General features: G+C 39.8%; 1 protein-coding gene across 4 annotated transcripts in view; it reads left to right on the top strand.

Moving 5' to 3' along the window:
- Positions 1-21,368, top strand: part of DLGAP1 (DLG associated protein 1) — a 400,953-nt gene that overhangs the window by 357,292 nt on the left and 22,293 nt on the right. For all 4 annotated transcript variants that reach the window (XM_063396014.1, XM_063395993.1, XM_063396003.1 and 1 more), the window contains 2 exons: positions 16,799-17,172; positions 20,403-20,494. In XM_063396014.1, the coding sequence (XP_063252084.1) occupies positions 16,799-17,172; positions 20,403-20,494 (466 nt within the window). The remainder of the gene's footprint in view (positions 1-16,798; positions 17,173-20,402; positions 20,495-21,368) is intronic.

Here is a 21,368-nt window from a genome sequence, read left to right as displayed (position 1 = left end):
GCAAGGCTAGGCTGGGGAAGGGATGGAAAGCTTGGAGAGAGGCCACAGTAGGAAAAAAAGTGTTTGCCCTACAGGCAGAGAGAGATGTGGACACCCTAAGGTAAAGGGCTTCTTTTTCCTACAGGAAGCATGGTGTTGTTTGTCTAGATGCTTGTTAGAATGGAAAACTGTCCAGGAACAGTCAGGACAAAGTCAGGAGCACAATGTGTGTGTCTGTGTGTGAGCAAGGGAGAAGGGAGTAGTGTTTCTGTGAGCAGTGCTCACATGGCCACATATGGGCTAACAAAAACTGAAAAGGCAGCTATTCTCTCTCTGGATGTAATTTGAAAACCATCATTAATTAAATAATGCTGTCCTTTTATTTCCTGACTAGCTTAAGCTGTAACAGAGTGTCATCTGTTGAATAATAAATATCCTTGTGTTTCATGGAATGTTCTTTAACTACATAATGATGCATGTCAAGAAGAAATCTGTGGTTCTCCTTGAGCATCTCCAAAGTTGTTTAGATTTGCCTTTTTAACAAGGTTTTTTTATGTAATCACTGCAGAGAAATATCATAAGGCAATGGTGGTTTGCAGATGGTCTGGAGACCACATTAAAATAATAAAATCATAAACCAGAAAGTTAAAACACAGAAAACAAGGGTGCCAACCAGGCCACAGATGTGTGGCAGGAATTTTATTTGCTGCACAAGGGATGGCCCACAAAGGCTGCTCACTGGTGGAAGTTCCTATGAGTTTTCACTGATTTCTCTGGCCTTTTGCATCCGCCAAAAACCTATAGTAAGGTGTGAACAGCTGGGAAGGCAATGTGTGTGTCCTTTATCCCATGGGATGGGGCAAGGATGTGAATGCATTTTAGCAAAACCAGGGTCCCATAACAATGGGTGAGTGGAGCTGGTGAGTCACCAGAGCTGCCACTTGCAGTGTGTCAGCTTCACAAAAAAACAAGCGTGTTGCTTGTGATCCATTACCTATTTATTTGAATGGACAATAGAGTGGACTCACCTGCCTGTTTCACCTGCAGTTCTGGCAGCATGAGAGAGTTGTGATAGGTGCTGCCCCTTAAGCTGGGTTACAGCTGCTTGGTGGCACTGGAACAGGTGTTCCTGGCATACTGGTGTTCTGAGTATTTCTGAACATACAGTTAAATGTTTACTTAACAAATAGTCTACAAATGACAAATATCCTTAAATGTTGATCCTTATTTCAAGTTCAAAGCTGTTATGTTTTCATGAATTCCAAAGGGAAATATCTAGTCTGTACAAAATACCTTTTTAACCCATAACCGACAAATAAAATATTTATAGTCTCTATATTCTATTCAATAGCACATCAAAAATTACATAGATTGTGTGTTTCTCCCCTCCAAGGCTATGCACTAAAATGAACACAAAATGGCTACTTTCCATTATGCTGTAGCCTCCTTAGTGACTAATGGATTCCATCTTCAAAAGAAAACAGGTCTGTATCTGCATTCTGCAAACAGCTCTTCTCTGAGAAGCCAGAAAAAAAAACCCCACATCTGTATGCCTTCAAACACTGGGATGTGAAAACTAGGGAGGTCATTTTATTTTCTAAGTGAAGCTAGCCTGAAAATAATTTGTGTTCTTTTTACCCTGTGTTAGACACAGATGATTAACCTGAAAGGTAAAGAAAATTCTTTTCAAGTAAATGAATCTATTCATACTTAGATGAGCTATTGTGTGTTGGCAACCTGTGGAAATGGTAATCTAATCATGCCACAGTATTAGTATCCAATATACTGAAAACTTGTAATTCGTAGCTCAAGGGGAATGTGGAAGATAGTTGAGAATCCAGTAATTATAGGGCTGGTGTTAGACTGAGCAGTGAAATAATGTGCATTATTTTGCTCATAAGCAGATTTTTTTTTTAGCCTATAGTGAGCAACTGAGCTGCAGGGTTTTTGTCTTTGACAAAAAGCTGTAAGACATCTGGTGCTATTAACTATAATTCCCTCCTTGTCCCAGTAACACCTTTATAAAAATAGATGCACATGCATGTACACTTACCTTAAAGGTGAAGAAAGCTTTTTCAAGAAAAAACATTTCTGAGTATATGTCCATATGCTGTTCTGTGAAGAACTGGCAGGGAACTGAGTTGCATTTGGATCCAATCCAGTTCATGCTGGGGATACTCACCTCTTTAACTTTTGTTTTCCTAGTTTACCTGTAGGAAAGGATCACCTGGGCAGATTCATCCTCATCTAGAAAGGCCCAGGACACTGGCCAAGCCTTTGAAGCTCTTCTGTTCACTTTCTCTACCATTTTATCTTGAGGTTTTAGCCTTTTTATTACCGCAACTTCTATGTGTTTTTATTTAGTGTTGGGATTTGAGTCTGCATAGTTAGTGTTAGAAGATACTTTGGAACTTAACATGAAAGCTGTGGATGGACCAAATAATCCCTCCCAGTGTCATGTGCTGAGGAAGCTGAGAGTGCTTCCTAAAAAAACCCCAAAGATACAAATCGAAGCTCCGGAGAAAAGATGCCTTGAAATTTGTTGCATCATGTGAGATAAGAAGAAAAGCAAAACTCAAAGGCAGAGCTGAAGATGAACGTGGGTTTGTAGTGTGTGCATGGGGGCTGTGTTTATGTGTTCAGGCAGGTACAAGCACCCAGGTATTTATTTTCCTTGTGGGCTCCTCTTCCTTGCCTCACACACGGCGCCTCACCCACCTGTCAGCCTGATGCACATTATACAGCGTGGGGTAAGATTTTCCAAATGTGCTTCCAAGAGCAATAATGCCATATTGTTTTTATTAGAAAACTGCATGTGCACAGTAACAATTCATCTAGCCTCTGCCTCATCTGGCAAAGTGCAAAAAAACACTGTGCAGTCAGGAACATGTGTTAATGATGCAACTGATGTTAAAACTGTCACGTAGGATGCATTTCACACATGGCAGGCTGTGGAAGGTCATGGGAAGCGCAGTTCTTGACCAAGTGGCAAACAGCAGTCTAAGAAATGTGAAATATAACCTTTTTAACCCAATTTTTCTTTTGACAACATGTCATTTATAAGGGAGAGGGAAGTAATGTGTGCTCAATTCTCCTTAGTGAAGCTAATACCATAATCTAGGCAGTCTTACTTTTAACTTGTAAAAATAGAAGTGAGGAAAAGAAGTCTCTGGAATATTTCAGAGCAGCTTAGGACACAAACTGTAATGGTAACTTAAGTTTACAGTGAACAGTGCTTTCCATACTGAAGGACTCCTAACATGCTAAGCATGGAACTGGCTCCCTAGGGAAGTGGTGGAGTCACCATCCCTGGAATGTTCAAACACCAAGCAGACGTGGCACTTCCTGATATGGTTTTAATGGGTGGTATTCTGTTGAAGGTTGGACTTGATGATCTTGAAAATCTTCTCCAACCTTCATGATTCTAAAACTCTGTGCCCAAAAGACCACTTCTTTTCTGTTGTGTAAACATGGCAAGGTTTGAAATTGTAATTATTGGTATTATTTCTCTTAAAAGGTTTTGCATGTTTTCCTTTATCATTATACAGTTATTCATAAACAGATATTTGTTTTGCCTTATAGGAGTCTAAATTCCACTTGATGTGCTTAAAAATGGACACAAAGGGATTCCACATAGGCATGTATAAAGAGCATTAAGGTCATGCTTTTCCAACTTCACATTCTAAAATTTTATCTAAAGAAATCTGTATTTTTTTGAATCATGTAAAAGTATTAGAAAATAAGAAAAAAGGAAAAAATCCTAGACTGGTGACTTTTTACTTGGGTCTAGGGGGTTAAAAAAATTTCTCACAGGAAGAAAATAGGGAGAAATACGAAACAATCTTGTCCTGTTGAGATGACATTTTTCTCTTGATAAGCAGGTCAAATCAGCAGGTTCCCAATCGCAAAGAAAACTGCTGTGGTGGTCTACTTGGCTGTTAATACATAGCACATTCAACACATGTATAGAAAAGTCAACTGAATGGGATAACAAGAAAAATATGACTCACCCACAGGAGTCAGTGCTAAATTCAGGAAAACTGCTAAGAAAGTTCCTCTTCATTTTTTTGAGTATATTTCACTCCTGGTGTACGTGAATTTAACATCAGTCTTAGACACAAAAGAATGACATTGTATGTGTAATAAGCTGCTTTGAAATTATTAAAATGTGTTTGTTCATGCTTTTTCTAATCATTGTGCAGGTAGGGGAGTCTGTGCCCTGAGAAACCTTAGACAGAAACTAGTTCATGCACACACTTTGTTCACTTTGTTGCTATTTTCTTCACCCAAGTCGCTCAGCCAAAGTATCTTGAATATTGCCCTTTTTAGTCTTTAAAGCTGAAGGGAGTCAGACCTGCCTGACTTTTGACAGACTCTGAAGAAAACAAAGGTTATGGGAGAAGACTGCTGGCTCAATGTGCTGTACTTCTCAGCAGTAAAGTCTCTCTCACCCTGGAAATTCTCCAAAAGTACTGTGGTTATTCCACAATAGCTCTTCATCTGGATACCCTTAATCTCAAATAAAAAATGGGGATGTCGTGATTGAGTTTAAACCACTTCCAAAATGCAGTTACTCCAGAGTAATAGCTCTTCTGGAAATCGTCCAACTAGCCTCAGCCTGTCCTCTCAGCTGGATACAGTGCAGCCCTGGATGATGCTGCTGTGACCTAGAGCTAGGCACACTCTGTGTATCCTCTTACATCTCCTGTGATAAAAAGTAAATGATATTATGTTGTTAGTAACAAGAGCTGACTGATTTACTCACTGGAACTGATTTTAATCTTGAATTTTAATTTTTTTTTTCCAGTTCACAAGTTGTTTGTGAACAGTCGTCATTATTACACATGAATTTGTTTTTTCTTTGTTAACAAGCAGTTTAGTAAAAGCAGACTCTGGCCTGTGGATTATTCATCATCTGTCCATTTTAATTATTTGCTTTTTGTGCTCAGTGATTGGCATTTGACAGTGATGCTGCTCAGACTCTGTAATTTGATGAGAACAAATAATGAATGACCACATGTTAACCAGGCAGATAAAGGTGCTGGTGTTAAGACAGACATTCTTCAAACATCCGTGCAAACAGAAATTGAGGTCATAGAAAGGTTTTCAAGCAAAGCAGAGATGAACAAAACAGCCTGAGTTGAACAAGGCTGGGAGTTGCTCTGCTTGGCATCCTTTGTTTTGACCAACATTAAAGCTATTTGTGTTAGTGTGTTTATTTATTTATATATTTATTTATTTTTAACTGACCAGTTTGTACAAGAGGCTCTAAACTTGATTTCTTCCCCTTTCTTTTGCATCCTCTAAGCCTGTGGTAGCATCCTCAGTCACAGTAAAGTCTCAGAAGTGGATTTCCAATCCAAAATAAATACCAAGTCTATCAGGGTAATACGCCAGTGTGATAAAAGGGTCTTATTAGAGGGATGACTAAGAAGAGGAAGTTTCAGGCTGGGGCAGGAAACTAGGGAGAAAAAAAAAATGGAGCCTTGGTTATAAATTTGGCCTTTCCTGCTTTTCATGCACTGAGAGGTCTGGAGTGTTAGCTATGTACACGTGAAATTGTATGGATTTGTAGGAGTCATTCTGTTAGTATGGCAAAGATTTTTCTATTGGCTTTGTGATCTACAGAAGGCATTTATGTAGTCTAAAGATTCAAAAGGTCTAAATAATTTGAAGTGTCAAAATTTGTTTGGGCTTGTTTGCTTTCTCTTCTTGTGCCTCAAATTGGTGTCTTGGTCTACCTTTTGACTTAGCCAGCCCAGAATGTGTGGGTTTATCTTTTAGCTAAGTCACTACAAAATGCATTATTCATTTTTGTACATTTAAGTAAAGGTGAGAAATGCTAAAATTATTTTGCTGTCTAGGGGTTAGAGAAAAAGGGGGGTGCTAATGATGAGCACTAATTTCAAAATCTCTTGCTAAAGTAAACTGTAAATGGAAAGTAAAATGACTGGTTTGGAGAAAGAAGAGTTTATTCTCATGGCTCTGTACTGTGACAATGCTTCTTGTCCTTGTGGAAATAATGTAAAATAAACACAGTATTTTTGCCACTGGAATGATACGACACAAATTCAAGGTTTCAGGATCATGATGGCAAGTTTTAAATTTTCTGCCTCTACTGGACTGATTTCTTTGTTTTAATAAAAAAGAAATTAACAAAAAAGAAGGAAAAAAAGCTGTTAGACTATTATCAGGAATGCAATTAGTGCTCCAAGGAAGATACGGGGGGTTGTGTCTGGCATCTCCTTCAAACTCTGAATCTGTATTGCAGCCAATTTTTAATAAATTGAGAAATACGTGAAAAGAAATTACAATATCTTTCACTCAAACCTTGCTTAAGAGTCACCCAAGACTGGTCTGTCCTCTTTCATGCATGCCAGGGCTACAGTCTTTCTGTGTCTAAATGTCTTCTGGGTGCTAACTCAAGACTCCCAACAAAAAGTGATTTTTGTGCTCAGATTTATTGAAATGCTCTTATCTGCACACTATAATGACTGTAAATGAAATGTCTAATTTTTTGTGCTCAGGGCACTTGGGCTGATCATTAGGATTTTTTCACACTAAGAGTATTTTCAGCTGACTTGTTGCATTATTAAGTAGGACCCTTGTCATAAAAACAAGCAAATAGCTGAAAGGATGAGGTCACTCACGGTGACCTCAGCCCTGCCACTGAACAAGGATGTAACTTGTTCACTTGAATGTAAAATGAGAGGATAGAAATCAGGGCTTGGTGTAGATTTGAACTCCTCTCAACACCAAATGTGTATTTCAAACCTATTTTTCATATGCATTGTTCACCAAACAATTCAGTTCTTTTCAAGTTAATTCAAGAAAAGTGCTGGCATTCTCAAGTCTCTGTTTTGCTATTTTACCTGAAATTAGGCCAAAGATAAGTATAATTTCTTGTGTAAACACTTTGTCTACATTTCCTCCTCATTTGATTTTCCCCCACAGTGCTAGAGGATCTGCCCTGACAGGTGACTTTTCACGGGTCATCTGATAACCTTATCAGCAGAGGCAGAACTTTTGAGCTGGGGCATAATTCTCTCTCTCAGGTGACCAGCCACTGTTCAGCCCGGAGCACAGATTTAGCTATAATTTTCCTTCTTCCCTCCCTTCTTCCTGCATCAAGCAGCTCTTGCTTCTGGTTTTGGTTTGGATTTTTTAGGAAATACATGAGCATAACTTGCTTGTTTTAGACATTCCTGCTTGGATTGGAACACCCCAAAAGTGTGATAAGTGTGCTGAAAAATGCAGTACTGGCTGCTTAAAAACAAGTCAGTACTTCCCTGTCTGAACAGATGTTCTTGCTCAACAGACACATGATACTTTTCTTCCTGAAACCTGGTTTTCTACAGTTATGTTTATAAGCTTTTTATCTATGAGAATAATATAGTGTGCTGCATATATTTTTTGACTCTGTAGTGTTACACTGAAATTCACAGTAAATAGTTTAAATCAATTCTTGTGGTGCCTCATGGCACTTCATAGTGGCTAAAAAGTTGTTCCTATTGTTTTTATCAATCACACTCTTCTTTTAGTTGACACTGTCTTTTATTTCCTTGTCCTTGGCACTCATAGAGTTTCTTCTCAACATCTATCTGATTAAAATACAGCAGCCCTTTATCATCACTGTCGTTTGAATACCTTTTAACTCTTAGACAAACTATTTAATAAAATCTTATATATCAAGTAGCATACAACTCAAATGTTGACTTTCGACACAATGTCAAAGACGTAACGCTTTGGTGGCACCAAGTATTGAGAAAAAAAATCCTAAATGTGTACTTTGTTTTTAAGAGTTTAAAAGTATTTGAGTTAATTGCTGGATCAGGTGACAAAGTGCTTTCTGCTCTGAGGAATCCCAACCTATACTAGGCAGCATCATAAAGTAGTTTGATTAATAAAGTAGGTGGCTATTGTACAAAAATAGCAAAACCCACCTCATATAGGCTGTATTAAATGCATTTGAATAGTCTGTGTCAGAGCAATGACTTTCTTGATTTCTTAAAACCTTCTGAACCCTTCTTAGGGTTGAATAGCATGCAGAAGTGGTGTACCTACATTTCTGTATTTGCTGTGTATACCAGTCCCTTAATGACTGGATGAATATAACTGCCCTATATGTGTATGTACGTGTATTATTTATATATTTATGTATATATATACACACACAATGCCTGTTCATTGTGTTCTCTGATTCACTGTAGTTTTTAAAAAATCCCAGGTATAAAGGTAAGCAAACCATGCAGGCACAGCTGAACTCAAATACAGCAACCCTGAAAACTGATTATAACCCAGAAAATTAAATTTTACTTACTGGGTTAAATGATACTTATACAGTTTTTACTGGATTCAAATGGATAAAACTGACAATAATGTACAGCTTGTTTGCACACCATGGCATAAAAGGAAATCACTTTAAACTGCAATAAATTATTTGAAAGAATCACTCTTATTTTCTTCATTTTCATTTAAAATGAAAAAAAGACATTAACAGTTATATTCACTTCTAAATATGTCCACATCAGGGGTGGGTTTACAGCAATTTAAACTAATTAATTTCTAAGCAAATTTAGATGCATCACTAATCAAATTCTGTGAGACCAGCTTGATACCAATGTGTGCAATAATGCAGAATTCTGTTTACCCTACCTTAAGTTTATTAAGTATTCTGAAAGCCACTGGGGGTAAAAACCAGTAGAAACTTGTTTTCTTGCTAACATCAACAGCAAACAAAGAAGGTACATTTCCAAACTGAAGAAGAGGGAACAACTTTGACAGACTTTTTTTTTTATACAGAAATCACACTTTGAAATGTCAATACCCCAGCCAAATGTTGCCTTTTGAAAGTTAGCTGCAATGAAGAGCTTAAAACAAAATCCTCGCCATAATGTTGAATAGAGTGATGCAACATTAATACCTAGCTAATTTAAATGCTACATGCTCAGATTACTCAGAGAGAATTGACTTGCTTAAGTCTTCTCTAGGTTCACAGGTTGGTTTCTGGGATTCAGGGATTCAGAAGGGGAGGATCCTAATTATCCTTTAGTCTGACCTCCTGTGACAAGAACTATACAATTTCAACTTGCAATTTCTCAATCAAATCTGTGACAAGCTCCTCCTAAAATGACTGACTAGTAAACTTGCTTTATCATCAGTCTGCCACCATGAAAGGATGAGACACTGGCACCAGAGGCTCAGGAAGGACAAAATGCAGCTCTTCTTAACAAGCTGTGAAGGAAGGCACATCACACAGGACTTGCTTCAGTAAGGGTCAGGAGGTTGTTACTTATATGTGAGCTTGGTTCCGACCACACATCTGCCTTGATGTTTCTCCAGGTAGAGTTTAAACCTCCTGGATGTTCCTTCTGTAACTGAAGGGACAGCATATATATTCAAGAATATATTAATTTGGCCAGCACCAGTAGTTACTAGTATTATATGGTAATTTCAAGAAATAGCACCTACAGGGACATGCCCAAACACAGTGGGACATGTAGGCTCCACTATGGCACACTGACTTCTGGCATGTTGAAAGTGCTACTGATACAGTCTACAGTTTTATGTGCAGGGTTTGGGTGAGATTTTCAAGAATCCAAATCCAATTTAGAAATGTAAACAAGAGACAGGTTCTAGCACCAGGAACTTGCCAGGAATTTGCACACTACAAGTGTGCCCTCGTAGACCAAGTCTTTACATTCAACCATTACTCAATGGGCAAAAAAGTAAGTGATGAGTTTTTTAGAGCATGCTCAGATTTGAAAACTTCTAAATACATCTTTTAACGACAGTGACTAGATACTTGCAGGCAGTTCAACCCCCTGTGTTTCTGAAAATCTTGGGTTTGGTTCTTGTACTGTATTTGTACCTAGAGATCTGTTTACATAGATGTGTAAACATATATATTTCGTTAGCACAAGCCTACATTTTTTTAAAAATTGCCCATTTTGTTTTATTAACTTTATTGCCAAGGGGAAAAGATGCAAATTCTGGAACTCGAGAGTGCTGCAGTAACACATAACAAAGTGTTATATCAAAGTGCAAGTGAAGTTGCTTTCTGGAAAATATATAGGAAAGGAATCTGATTTCATTAAGCTGAATATTATTACATTTATTTACTGTTACACATTCTTGATCTAAGTGGGATAAACTACCATATTTCACAAGGTTTTCTTTGTTTTCCATAAATACCTTTTACAAAATTAAAGTGCTGATATTCAGAAAGCTTATTAATTTCTTACCATGATACTTTTATATAAGTTCTGAAACATAACATTTTAAGTACCCTATTTTTATCTAAAATTATAAGGTTTCGTGTTTTCCATTACTGCTCCAATGTGCGGGGACATAAAGTTTTGGTAAAGTGCAGAAAGCATTTGAATGGTTTGCTAGACTTAAGTTTAAGCAACAGAGCAAGCAGTGTTTCCCCAATTTTCTCAGGAAAAATTGCTATACATGTGAAAAGGTGGTAAATAATTCACGTGATGACTAAAAAAGACCACTCTCCTGTACTGTTTTTCTTTTTTCTCTTCCTTCATCATGTTTCATTGCATGTGGAGGTTGATATTCTGTCTCAGAGACCTTCTACCATGACTCTACTAAAGCATTTGAATCTTCTAATCTATAGGAGAGACTCTGTCCTGAACAGACTCACATCCTTACCCTTGAAGTTCTTGCTGGTGTTTTTCCAGATACTTTGTTTTTAGCCAAAGATTAGGGGCAAAGCCAAAACTGCTTCTCTCCTGATTTCTCCCAGCCTGACTGAACTTCAGCAGGTATATATGATACCTGTGTGCATACAGCTATAAATAGAGCCAAGTGTTAATTGCTTGACACCAGTAAAGTTCACAAGTTTTGGAGTTAAATATTATAAACCATCAGTCATCCACTCTGGGTAATAACATTCAGTTAATGTGAAATCTTTTTTCCAGACATTTAGTTGTTTATAGACTCCTGACTTTTGGGCCACAAGAGTTGAATTGCTTAAGTAGTGTGCTGTTAATGCACAGGTCATTTTTATAGAGAGAGAAGTTCAGCAGCATCTGTGTAGTACAAGGAGTAAAGTGGGTCTCCTAGGAAGCCTACATGCCCTGGATTTTGTCTGTGCATCCATAATTTGTGATAATATCCTAGTGATAAACTCCATTTAGCAGACACCTTTGGCTGTCTCACCTGTTCTCTGCACAATAATTCAGCTTCCCTGGGATAGCAATTAAGATTCTGACTGGCATCAGCAGCTTCCAGCAGAAATTAAAAGGAGAAAAAAAATCTGCTGGAGAAATATTCACCTGTCATCCACTGGGTATGCACATGCAGATTTTCCAACTCAGTTCATTTGAGATGTAGGATGAGCCATATTTAGTCTCACCCTCAGGAGATCCCTCACTGTATCCAGCTGGGAAGCTGGAGGCACCCTACTTGCAAACAAAAATGTCCAGATTTATAAAAAGGTCACCAGCAACTGCTTTAAACTTCCAAATACATGAGATATTAAGTCTGCGGTGCTATTGTGTGCTGTAAAAGTAGTTTAAATAAATTTCTGCAGGATTTTAGTTATATGTTTTGCCTGTTTCCTAAGCCAGTGAAGCTTAGGCTTTCATCAAATAAGGTATCTGCTTGGCAGTGAGGGAGGTCTGGAAAAAGCATGGCCTTGGCAGAATTCCTGATGGTGTGGTATCTAGATTTCAGTAGTTCTCATTTGGGATAATGACATCCATAACTCACTGTGGTATTATTCCCTCAGGCAGTTTAAAACGTCTTATAAAAATCTTTGCTTCAGTTTTGTAATAGTAAATCTCTACATCCTCAGAAACCATCTGCTTAGTTTTTTTATTAAGATAATGCATGCTCTGCTTTCATAGCAATTTTTTGCATGTAAAAATAGCAATACAGGACCTGAAACCCTACTTTCAAGCATTCCCCCCAAAACTCAAAACAATAAGGAAGTAAGTGTATGGTTTGAGTCGGACAAGCCAAATCAAGCCCTGCACCTCTAAACCCACAGGCTGCAGTACTGAAGCTTAGGTCTGCTGAGATCTGCCTGTACCCGTGTTTTGTGTGGCAGCTGTGTGAGGTGCAAGGACACCACTGTTAACACACCCATTTAAGAGACAGAAAATCAGAAGACTGAGGTCCATCTGTGCAGCAACGACGAACTCCTACTTTTTATCCTCATACTTAGTTGTGTACAAGTCAGAATCATTGACTCACAGAATGGTTCGGGTTGAAAGCAGTCTTAAAGATCACCTCATTCCAATCCCCATGCCATGGGCAGGGACACCTCCCACTGGACTAGGTTACTCAGGGTCCCATCCAGCCTGGCCTTGAGCACTTCCAGGGGTGCTGCATCCATAAGTTCTCTGGACAACCTCCTGTGCCTCACCACCCTTTGAGTAAATTTCTGCTCAGCAGCTAATTGAACCCTACCCTCTTTTAGTTTAAAACCACTGCCTTTGTCCTGTCACTATCTGCTCATATAAAAAAATCCCTCTCCCTCCTTCTTAAGACACTGGAAGGCCACAGTGAGGCCTTCGTGGAGCCTTCTCCAGGCTAAACATGCCCAGGTTTATGAGCCTGTGTTCATGGGAGAGGTACTTCAACCAATTGATCATCTTCATGGCCCTCCTCTGGATCCACTCCAACAGGTCCACATCTTTCTTGTGCTGAGAAAGTTGTGGTCTTTGTTACTCCTTTCAAACTATGGAGCTCATGCTTTTTTTCAGAAGAAACACTATTATGTTAATTAATTTTAAATTTGCAAGTTCATTTATTCTTGATAATCAAGTCTATATAAAACTGCCATTTTAGAAAGATATTACTGATGTGTCTCATCACTTGAACTGTTCAAAGCATTGGGTGAATTTGATTCCTTCACAAATATTAATCTGCCTTGGGGTTCTCCTGAGCACCCATTCACTCAGTTAAAAAATTGTGTTTGCATGCTGTTTGTTCCTGAGGGCTCATCTCCCCTAGTGAGCATGTTTAAACGACTGAAGTCCTCTTACAATGAAACATTCAAATTCAAGCCTTTATTATTATGCAATCTGGGATTATTTTTTTATCATTAGACTTCCTTCTGAACTGGGTGGTTGACACTCCCTGTTCCAAATTCCTGTCCCATGAGCTAGTTGTTTGGAAATACTGGCTAGGAAGACAAAAACCATGGCTTGTTTTTTGTTTTTTGTTGTTTTTTTTTTAATCTGGAGAAAGTGTTTTTTTCACTAGGTATTTGGGATTAAACTGTAACCTGAAAGCAGTTCACAGAAACAGGGGAAAGATCAAAAGGAAAAGGAGAGCATAACTTGGAGGACTGATGCACTGGAGACTGAGCCTGATTCGAAGTGCTTTGGCTGCCTGAGGATTCTTGTGCATGACTTAACTAGTTTCTGGATTAAACCTTGCATATGCCCTAGGAGAGGAATGTGTACCTGCTTCAGCAGCATGTGCTCTCTGGAAAAAACTGTGGAAACTAGTCTTTGTTGTGTCAAACAGAGGGTACCTTTACTATTCAGAACAAGAGATTTCTGATTAACTCCGTATCTAAACAATTTTAATGATTCACGAGACTGCTTTGACTTGACTCTCCAGTCAGATCAGTTTCCGTACAGAACTTCACTCCTTGATCTATGTCCAAGAACGTATTTATCAGGGAATTTACACAGCCCTTTAAATTCACTTCCTTATGTGAATTAAACCGGCTTTCACAGTTTGAAAGTTGCCTGTGTGTGGAGTGAGGATGTCTGCAAAGTTCTCCCGTGTGCTGTGGTGCTGCGGTGCTGCGGTGTTCTCCCCGGGAGCGCTCCTGCCGGGCGGTCTGTGCCGCAGCTCGGCCGGAGAGATGCGCTCCTCCCCCGCCCGCAGGGGCCGAACGCCGCACGGATGGATGTGCGCTCCCCGCACCGCCTGAGTGCTCGGGCTCGCCTGGCTGGACAAGCAGAGCCTTGTGACAATTCTCCTGGGGAGGACTCGTTTCGTTTCTCGAGCAGCTTAGCGTTCAAAATGCCGTAGCCACTTGAGGAGCCGCAGATCCTTCAGGTTGCCCTGACACGGGTTGCCAGGTGCTTGAGCGCACACCAAGAGCTGTGGCAGCGAAAGCCTTTCTTTCATTGTTGTGCCTCGGCGGCTCCGGCACTGAGAGCGGCTGCCTCCGACAGCGGCGGCGGCCCGGCATTGTTTTGGTGTCGTTTCTGCAGAGGAGCGGCAGGAGCTTACATCATTTCCAGTAATGAAGTGCCTGGGGTTCTTTTATGACTTGCACACTCTGCTTCTCTGGAGCTGTACAGTATGTGCTGCGTGACTCCAGGGAAACCGAGGATTTGTTTTGACTTGCTGAAAGAACGTTTTGCTATTTCTCTTTACAATTTCACCATATGACTTGTCAATTCTCTCCCCCTCTTAAGAATAACTTCAGATTTAATTAGCTGAGTGCAAACATCTTTCATTGCGGAGTGGATTATACTCCTGATTGAGTACATTTACCAACAGAATGAAAGACAACTTAATCAGGCAATTCTGTATTTGTACTGCTGTGTCCAGAGAGCATGGTAGCTGTCAATAGACAGTTGCTTTTGACTTGGCCTCTAGTGCAGGGTGCCCAGTGATTTGGGGACCCATCTTGTTAAGACTTGCTCTTTGGTTCTGATGTTCTCTCTCCTACCTAGGACGCCTTTTCAAGTGTGTTTCATTATCATTTCCCTCTCTGCTATGTAAGAAAAATGATACTTGTGTGCCATGCTGGGACGTACTGAAGGTGCTGGCATGAAGTTCCCCAGTGACCTTTCCTAGCATATTTTAAATGGTACAATTTATACTTTGCTGAATTGCAAAGTAGCAGTGCTCATGAACCTCTATTAGACAAGTTTGGCACCGGCTTCCCAAAGCGTTGCCTGGATAGGTGTGTGTGTGTGCTTTGAATTCTTCCATGTTGAATTTCAGTTTGCATTTCCACAGCCTGGAGAACATTCTGCTGACCATGAACCAACCGGAGTCTTTTGGGGGTGTCCTCAAGCAGCAGCCTCCACAATTCTCCATGAGTCCTGGAGTACATGGCTGTGCTGCAGCAACAGCAGCTGATGTACCTGCATGTGCTGTCACAACACATGCTTTTTGACAGCATCAAAACCAATGAAAAACAGCACAACATTTATAATCCCCTTTGTAAAACTGTCAACCTTTCTACTAGTTCTGGGTATTGACCCTGTCATGAGCACTTTATAAAACACCTTTAACCCTATTAACTATTCACTTCCCCAGAGTTAAAATTTGACAAGTCCATTTTTAGCCATCTCCTCTCTCAGAGATGCTGTGGTTTCAGTTTGATTCTTCAGAAGTGAATCATAGTTTCAAAACCCTCACTACCTGAAACACTCTTCTTTTCCATTAGCATTCAACATGTTTAACATGGGTTCAGACATGTTATCAGAAACTCATACCAGCATCCTTTGAAAAAATCCTGTGTGATTTCATGCCCTGGAAACACCTTTTACACTGTAACTATTCCTACAGCTATGGGGAGATATGAGGCATATGGATGTGAGCTAGTCAAATTAATGCCATAATGGCTCTGGCTCGACAAGCAGATACAGAGCAAACAAAGAGCCAAACAGCTGTAGTAGAGTTACCTTTTATGTGGGTGGCATAGATGTCTGCCAATTAAAATGATCTGATGAATCATTTCTTGCCATATGATTACTGTTAATAAGAACTTATGTTAACAAGTCTGTGTCTGAACTTTGCACAGGTTCATGCCTGCATTTATTTTGTTAAAAAATAGAGCATATCATGGTTGTTTTTTGTTCTTAATGGACTTTCTTTCCTCCCTTGAAAGCATTCCAGGACTTCAGTAATGCAGAGCTGCTAACTAACCTTTAAAGGAAGATGTTTTAATCTCCATGTAGTGCTTTCTGTATGTAATTCTGTGTATACAAGTCAATAGTTTTAACCTGGGAACCTCAAGCTAAGCTTATAACTCCACACAGCAGCACTTACAAAGAGAGAATGGCCTTCAAAATATGAACTTTTATTAAAGTCTTTGTTATTGCAAACATTTAAACTTACACTTTACCACGGACTGACAGGTTTTGGCCATTGACTTCATAACACTTCCTGTGTGTAAAATCAAATGATCTTTTTTCCAGAACTGATGTTATATTTATGGTGAGAAATTAGATGTGGCAAAATGTTCTTTTAAATATGTCCTCAACAACTTACAAAGCATTTCAAAGTATTTGAGAAGTTTGTGCAACAAGTGAGAAAGAAACACACAAGTCCAAGCATGGTGAGTGTTAACAAACTTTGATAAAGGATGACTTGAGAATCTCTCTCTCTCATCAGAAAAATGTGGTTTAAAATTCTGCATAGAGTAGGACAGGGGAGCGGGACAGAAAACAGTTGCAGTAAAACTGCTTGAAGTACAGTTTAGCTGGGATAAGTGATGGGAGACTTACCATCCTTGTGAATCTTGTTTGGGTGCCATAAGCAGAACAAACATTTTGGTGGAAGGACTTGTTCCCATGGGACTTAGAACAGTTAGCAGAAAGTATATTGAAGAAAACAATCCTAAAAAGACTAAGGAGGAATTTGGCATATAGACACTTTCCCTGCCCTACTAGCAATTCTGCCACTCACATAGGAGGAATAGAAGACACTGATAAGCAAGGCGTTACTATGGTACTTAGATTGACTTGTGGGGCTTCTTTGGCTAACAGCCTCCTCCTCACCTCTGCTCTCTCTGTGTCAATTGATGCTTTGATATCACGTTTGCATCCATTTTCCCCGCAGCATCAATAAAACAAGAACTGTGCTATGTTTTTTCCAGTGTCATCCTGCATTACCACCTACAAGAAGACACCGCCTCCAGTCCCACCGAGAACCACCACCAAACCCTTTATTTCCATCACGGCCCAGAGCAGCACAGAGTCTGCCCAAGATGCATACATGGATGGGCACGGACAGAGGGGCGATATCATCAGTCAGTCTGGACTTAGCAACTCCACGGAAAGCCTGGACAGTATGAAGGCACTGACAGCTGCTATAGAGGCTGCCAATGCGCAGATCCATGGCCCTGCAAGCCAGCATGTAGGGAACAATACTGCCACTGTCACCACCACCACTACCATTGCCACTGTTGCAGTAGAAGATAGGAAGAAGGACCACTTCAAGAAAAACAGATGCTTATCTATTGGAATACAGGTACAACACATGGCATGGATTATATGCTTGACATTGTTTTGGATTTCTACATCTGTTTCACTGCTCATTATACAATGTTTTGTGTATTTCTCTTCTTGTCCTGACAGGTACCTATGTAGAACTTGCATCAGCATAATCATTCTGCATGGTACTAATGAGGTTTTCCTAATTCATCATAAATACATCAGATGCAAGGATTTGTTTGAGTCTCTGTGCTGCTTGTTATTCAGCTCTGTTAAATTACACACATGAGCACTAATCTATGAATCATAACACAGCAGGGGTCAGAAAGGCATGAATTAAATCATTGAAAGGGAATGTGTAAAACAATGATTTACGTTACACTATCACCAAAAAAATATTTTCATCCAGCCTCAGTGAATTAATTGTCACTGCTTATTCATGCATTTCATAATGACTGGTAGCCACTTGAATGAGGCAGCATTGTTCCTATCTCAGCCTCAAGAGCAGAAGATAAGTTCCTTCTAATTTGCCCTTGTTAAAGAAAATTACATTTTGTTACCTCTAGTGGAATGAAACAAGAAAACGAACCCTGCCAAAGTTCATTCCTGTTTTCAGAAAGCACAAGAGTAAATAAACTAGACTCATGTAATCTGCTTTCTTAATTAATCTTTCCCACCTTCCTACTCCCCCCCAAAAAATTGTGTGCATAGGATTTCCAACTATCTGCTTGCATGATTGGCTTTGTAACAAAGTACTTGAACTTAAAATAAACTGAGAATCAACACAGGTTTTGACAGGAGATGAATCTTGAACAAATAGAATAGCAATCCACAGCTTATCAGCCTTCACAAGAGGATACAATTTTTTTTTCTTGCAGAAGGTGTTTGTAAGCACAGCACTATGTGCCTGGACTTATCTGATTAGTAAAGTCTAAGAATTTACTGTGAAATATCTGTATCACCCTGATGAGATAGATGAGAGGTGCTGTGTTTGAGTATGCCATCCCAGAGGTAGCTGCTGGAGAAGCTGTGACTTTTCTCTTACTTCTTGGAAGGGCAATAATAATTATTGCCTGTGGTTCAGTTCACTGCCTTTGTTGTAGACCTTTAATGCTTCACAGCTGTTTGTTCTGGGTATATTCTGGAAGAAGAGCTGATATTCAGTGTTAGACACAGAAGAAAGATCCAGGTGGGACAGGGATAGAGGAAAACTACTCTGGTTTGCATTCCCATTCCAGCCAAGGCTAAGATGCCATTATATTATTGTAATCCCTTATTTCACCAATCCAAGAAACCAAAACTCCCTAGCAAAGACTCTGCAAAATAATGGGTACAAGTAAATAATTTCCATGTTTGCAGAAGTCAAAATGAGCAATGGTGAATCATGGTTCTTGAGAGACCACCTTCCTGCTCTCTCTTCTTAAGGTAGTGTTGCAAGTAACAAATGCTGCTTTTGAAAGGTATAGAGGCCTCAGTTTCCTGAGCTCTGAGGGAAACAGAGCTCCAAAGGCTCTTCAAACCTTTGACAATCTCCCTCTTAAACTTCAACGTTTACAGATGACCAGTATAATCACATGAAATAATCATGAAATCTGGGGATGGTACGTGAGGGTCTGCCAAGGCAGATTTCTGTACAAACCAATGAAGATGTGGCACAAACCACCTGAAGCTGGGATGACATGAAGCAAAATCTTCAGCAGGGATAATATGGGAGAATCACCACCTTGCAGGATTCCTGCCTGTGCATGGTGCCACCCTCACATGTGCACATCAATGATATTTTTAGTCAGACAGGCTTCACAGATAAAAGAAGCTTACTTCACGAGTCTGCTGTCTGATCCATTTTGCAGCATCGTTGCACAAGCAGTCGTGCTGGTACAGCTGAAGGGGTAGTGTGGGAGTAGAAATACCTTGAGATAGGTGTTGGTGCCAGAAATTACTTCTCTTACAAGCAACTGTCCTAAAGGAGGTAGGTACACTGTCAGTCCTCTGACTGGCAGTATAGAGTCAGTCTCTCTCCACGGAGTAAAGGAAGCCTAGTTCAGGCTTAGTCTGAACTCAGGCCAAGTGTACACCTTAATGATAGTTCAACCCATCTCTGTAGAGCAGGGCAAGCTGCATTAGCCACAGGTGTATTCTTGGTTTTCTTCCTCCTCTGCCAAATATACCTAGTGTGCACTTCTAATGAACCTTCATGTGTGTCCTCTACACCCCTCAGTCACTCTTAGGACACTGCAAGGCTTTGCTGTAAACTGCTGAGCAAACAACCAAAGTTAAGCAAAGAAAAGCCCTTCCGTCAAAAGGCTGCTACACTCTGTCAGTTATGGGATTTAAGGTGTATTTCTCTCCCCAGAACCCCCAGTATCAAGGAAGTACCTCACCTCACAGAACAGCTTCTGTACCTCCCGTCCCTCACTGAGCATTTTGCCTGCACAGGTTGGTCAGGTGGTTCTCAACAAGAAATTACTGGTGGAACAGCCACTACAGTTGGATATTTTGCACACCCATGGTCAATTTGAGGCTACAGGTCACTTCATGACACTCCTATGGCCCAAAAATTCTGTCTGCTGGAAAATGTTTTTCTTGTATGATTATCCATATAGCATTGAGAATTAACAACTACACTGATTGGACCCAGAATATTGTGCTTTTGTTCAAAGACACATCTGTGGTTAAATTTTAACATTATACTGTTGGCACAAATTTCTTCATGGAGCTGAAGATGGAGACGTGATATTAAGTTCCAGCCCATGCTCCTGGGGACCACCTGTCTGCAAGATGAAGCAGGAAAGAAAATGCATCCAAGACTCTTTAAATCTTTTCTTTGCAGTGCTCTGATTTGAGGCACTAACATTTAAACAAAATAAACACATGATTTTGATATGAGATCACATATGCATGCACATACAGATAGAAGGTAAAATCAAACAAATGGCGAGACACAATATCTAGAGTTACAGCTGCTCGGAGATGTGCTCTGACAAATGTGAGCATTCAGCCTCCATAAAATACCAGATAAAATCCATCTGCATGTTGCAGGCTGAATATTGTCTTACCAGAAATGTTTTATAGATTAAGAATAATGAATATTCACTAATCACATCAGAGATGAGCACACCACAGAGAAACTGATTGGATGAAGGAACTCATGGTACAAGTTCTATGTGCAGACATTGAGTAGTTAAGGTGCATAGAAACTGCAAATAGCCAATTGATATCTCTGCTAAAATACATTATAATTACCTGACATGTTTTGGGTTTTTAAAGGTTGATGGTGCTGAAGAATCCACCATACCATGTGACAATAAAACAACCAGTAAGTTCCAGTCCATAGGAGTTCAAGTAGAGGAGGAGAAGTGGTAAGTAAAAGTTAACACTGATTTTCTAAAGTAAATAATTATGCCGCAAGTAATTTTTAAGAGCCCTAGTTCCTGCACACATGACCACATAAACCTGCTTCCTGGATGAATTGTTAGATCACCCAGCTGAAAAGCTGAGTCTTATAAATGTTGTAGCTCTTGTTTTTCAGAGAGAAATTTTCAGGACCAGTGAGAGAAATAGAAGTGCCATATATTTTGAGGGCTCATATACTTTTAATAATCTCTTTTCCTCCAGGAAGTCTACCTAAACAGTAGACAGTGTTGCAACTGGAGTATAGTATTAGTCTTAGAACTGATGAGGAGAAGTTTAGCTTGTTTTTCAGCACAATAATTTCAGCCACACGTAGCAGTGCAGTGGCAGAGCCAAACTGAATGCTTTTACTCAGGTATCTCACCCAGACATCTCTGCATTACAATTGCTCCCTTGCAAAAAAAAAAAAAATAGTTGGGCTTACAAAGCAAGCCTGTAAAACTCTGTTCTCCCTACAGTCTGCACTATATACTGAGTTAGTAAACAAATATCCTCCAAGAAAAAAAAAAAAAAAAAAAAGCAAAAAGAAACTAGAGCAACTGTCTTTAAGGGTTACATTTCTTTCTGATGACAAATTTGCAGCTACTTTGCAGGGCTCCATAACTGTGCAGAGCACTTGGGAGACATGTAAAATTTTTGAGTGCTTGACCACAACTGCCAATCTTATTTCCTTCCCAAAACTGCGACTGACTCAGTGGCTGAAGAAAAGCCAGGCTCTCCCCCTGCCTCTGAGTGTGTCAGCCTGCCCAGTGTTGCTGTGACTCCAGGCACCCACACAAGACTGGCTTCTCTTTTCTCAGACTTGGGCACAGTGTGACTTGT

The sequence above is a fragment of the Prinia subflava genome, chromosome 1, assembly GCF_021018805.1.
Source record: "Prinia subflava isolate CZ2003 ecotype Zambia chromosome 1, Cam_Psub_1.2, whole genome shotgun sequence".
Taxonomy (NCBI): Eukaryota; Metazoa; Chordata; class Aves; order Passeriformes; family Cisticolidae; genus Prinia; species Prinia subflava.
Note: the sequence above shows the minus strand (reverse complement) of the source record. Positions and strands in the feature narration are given on the sequence as shown.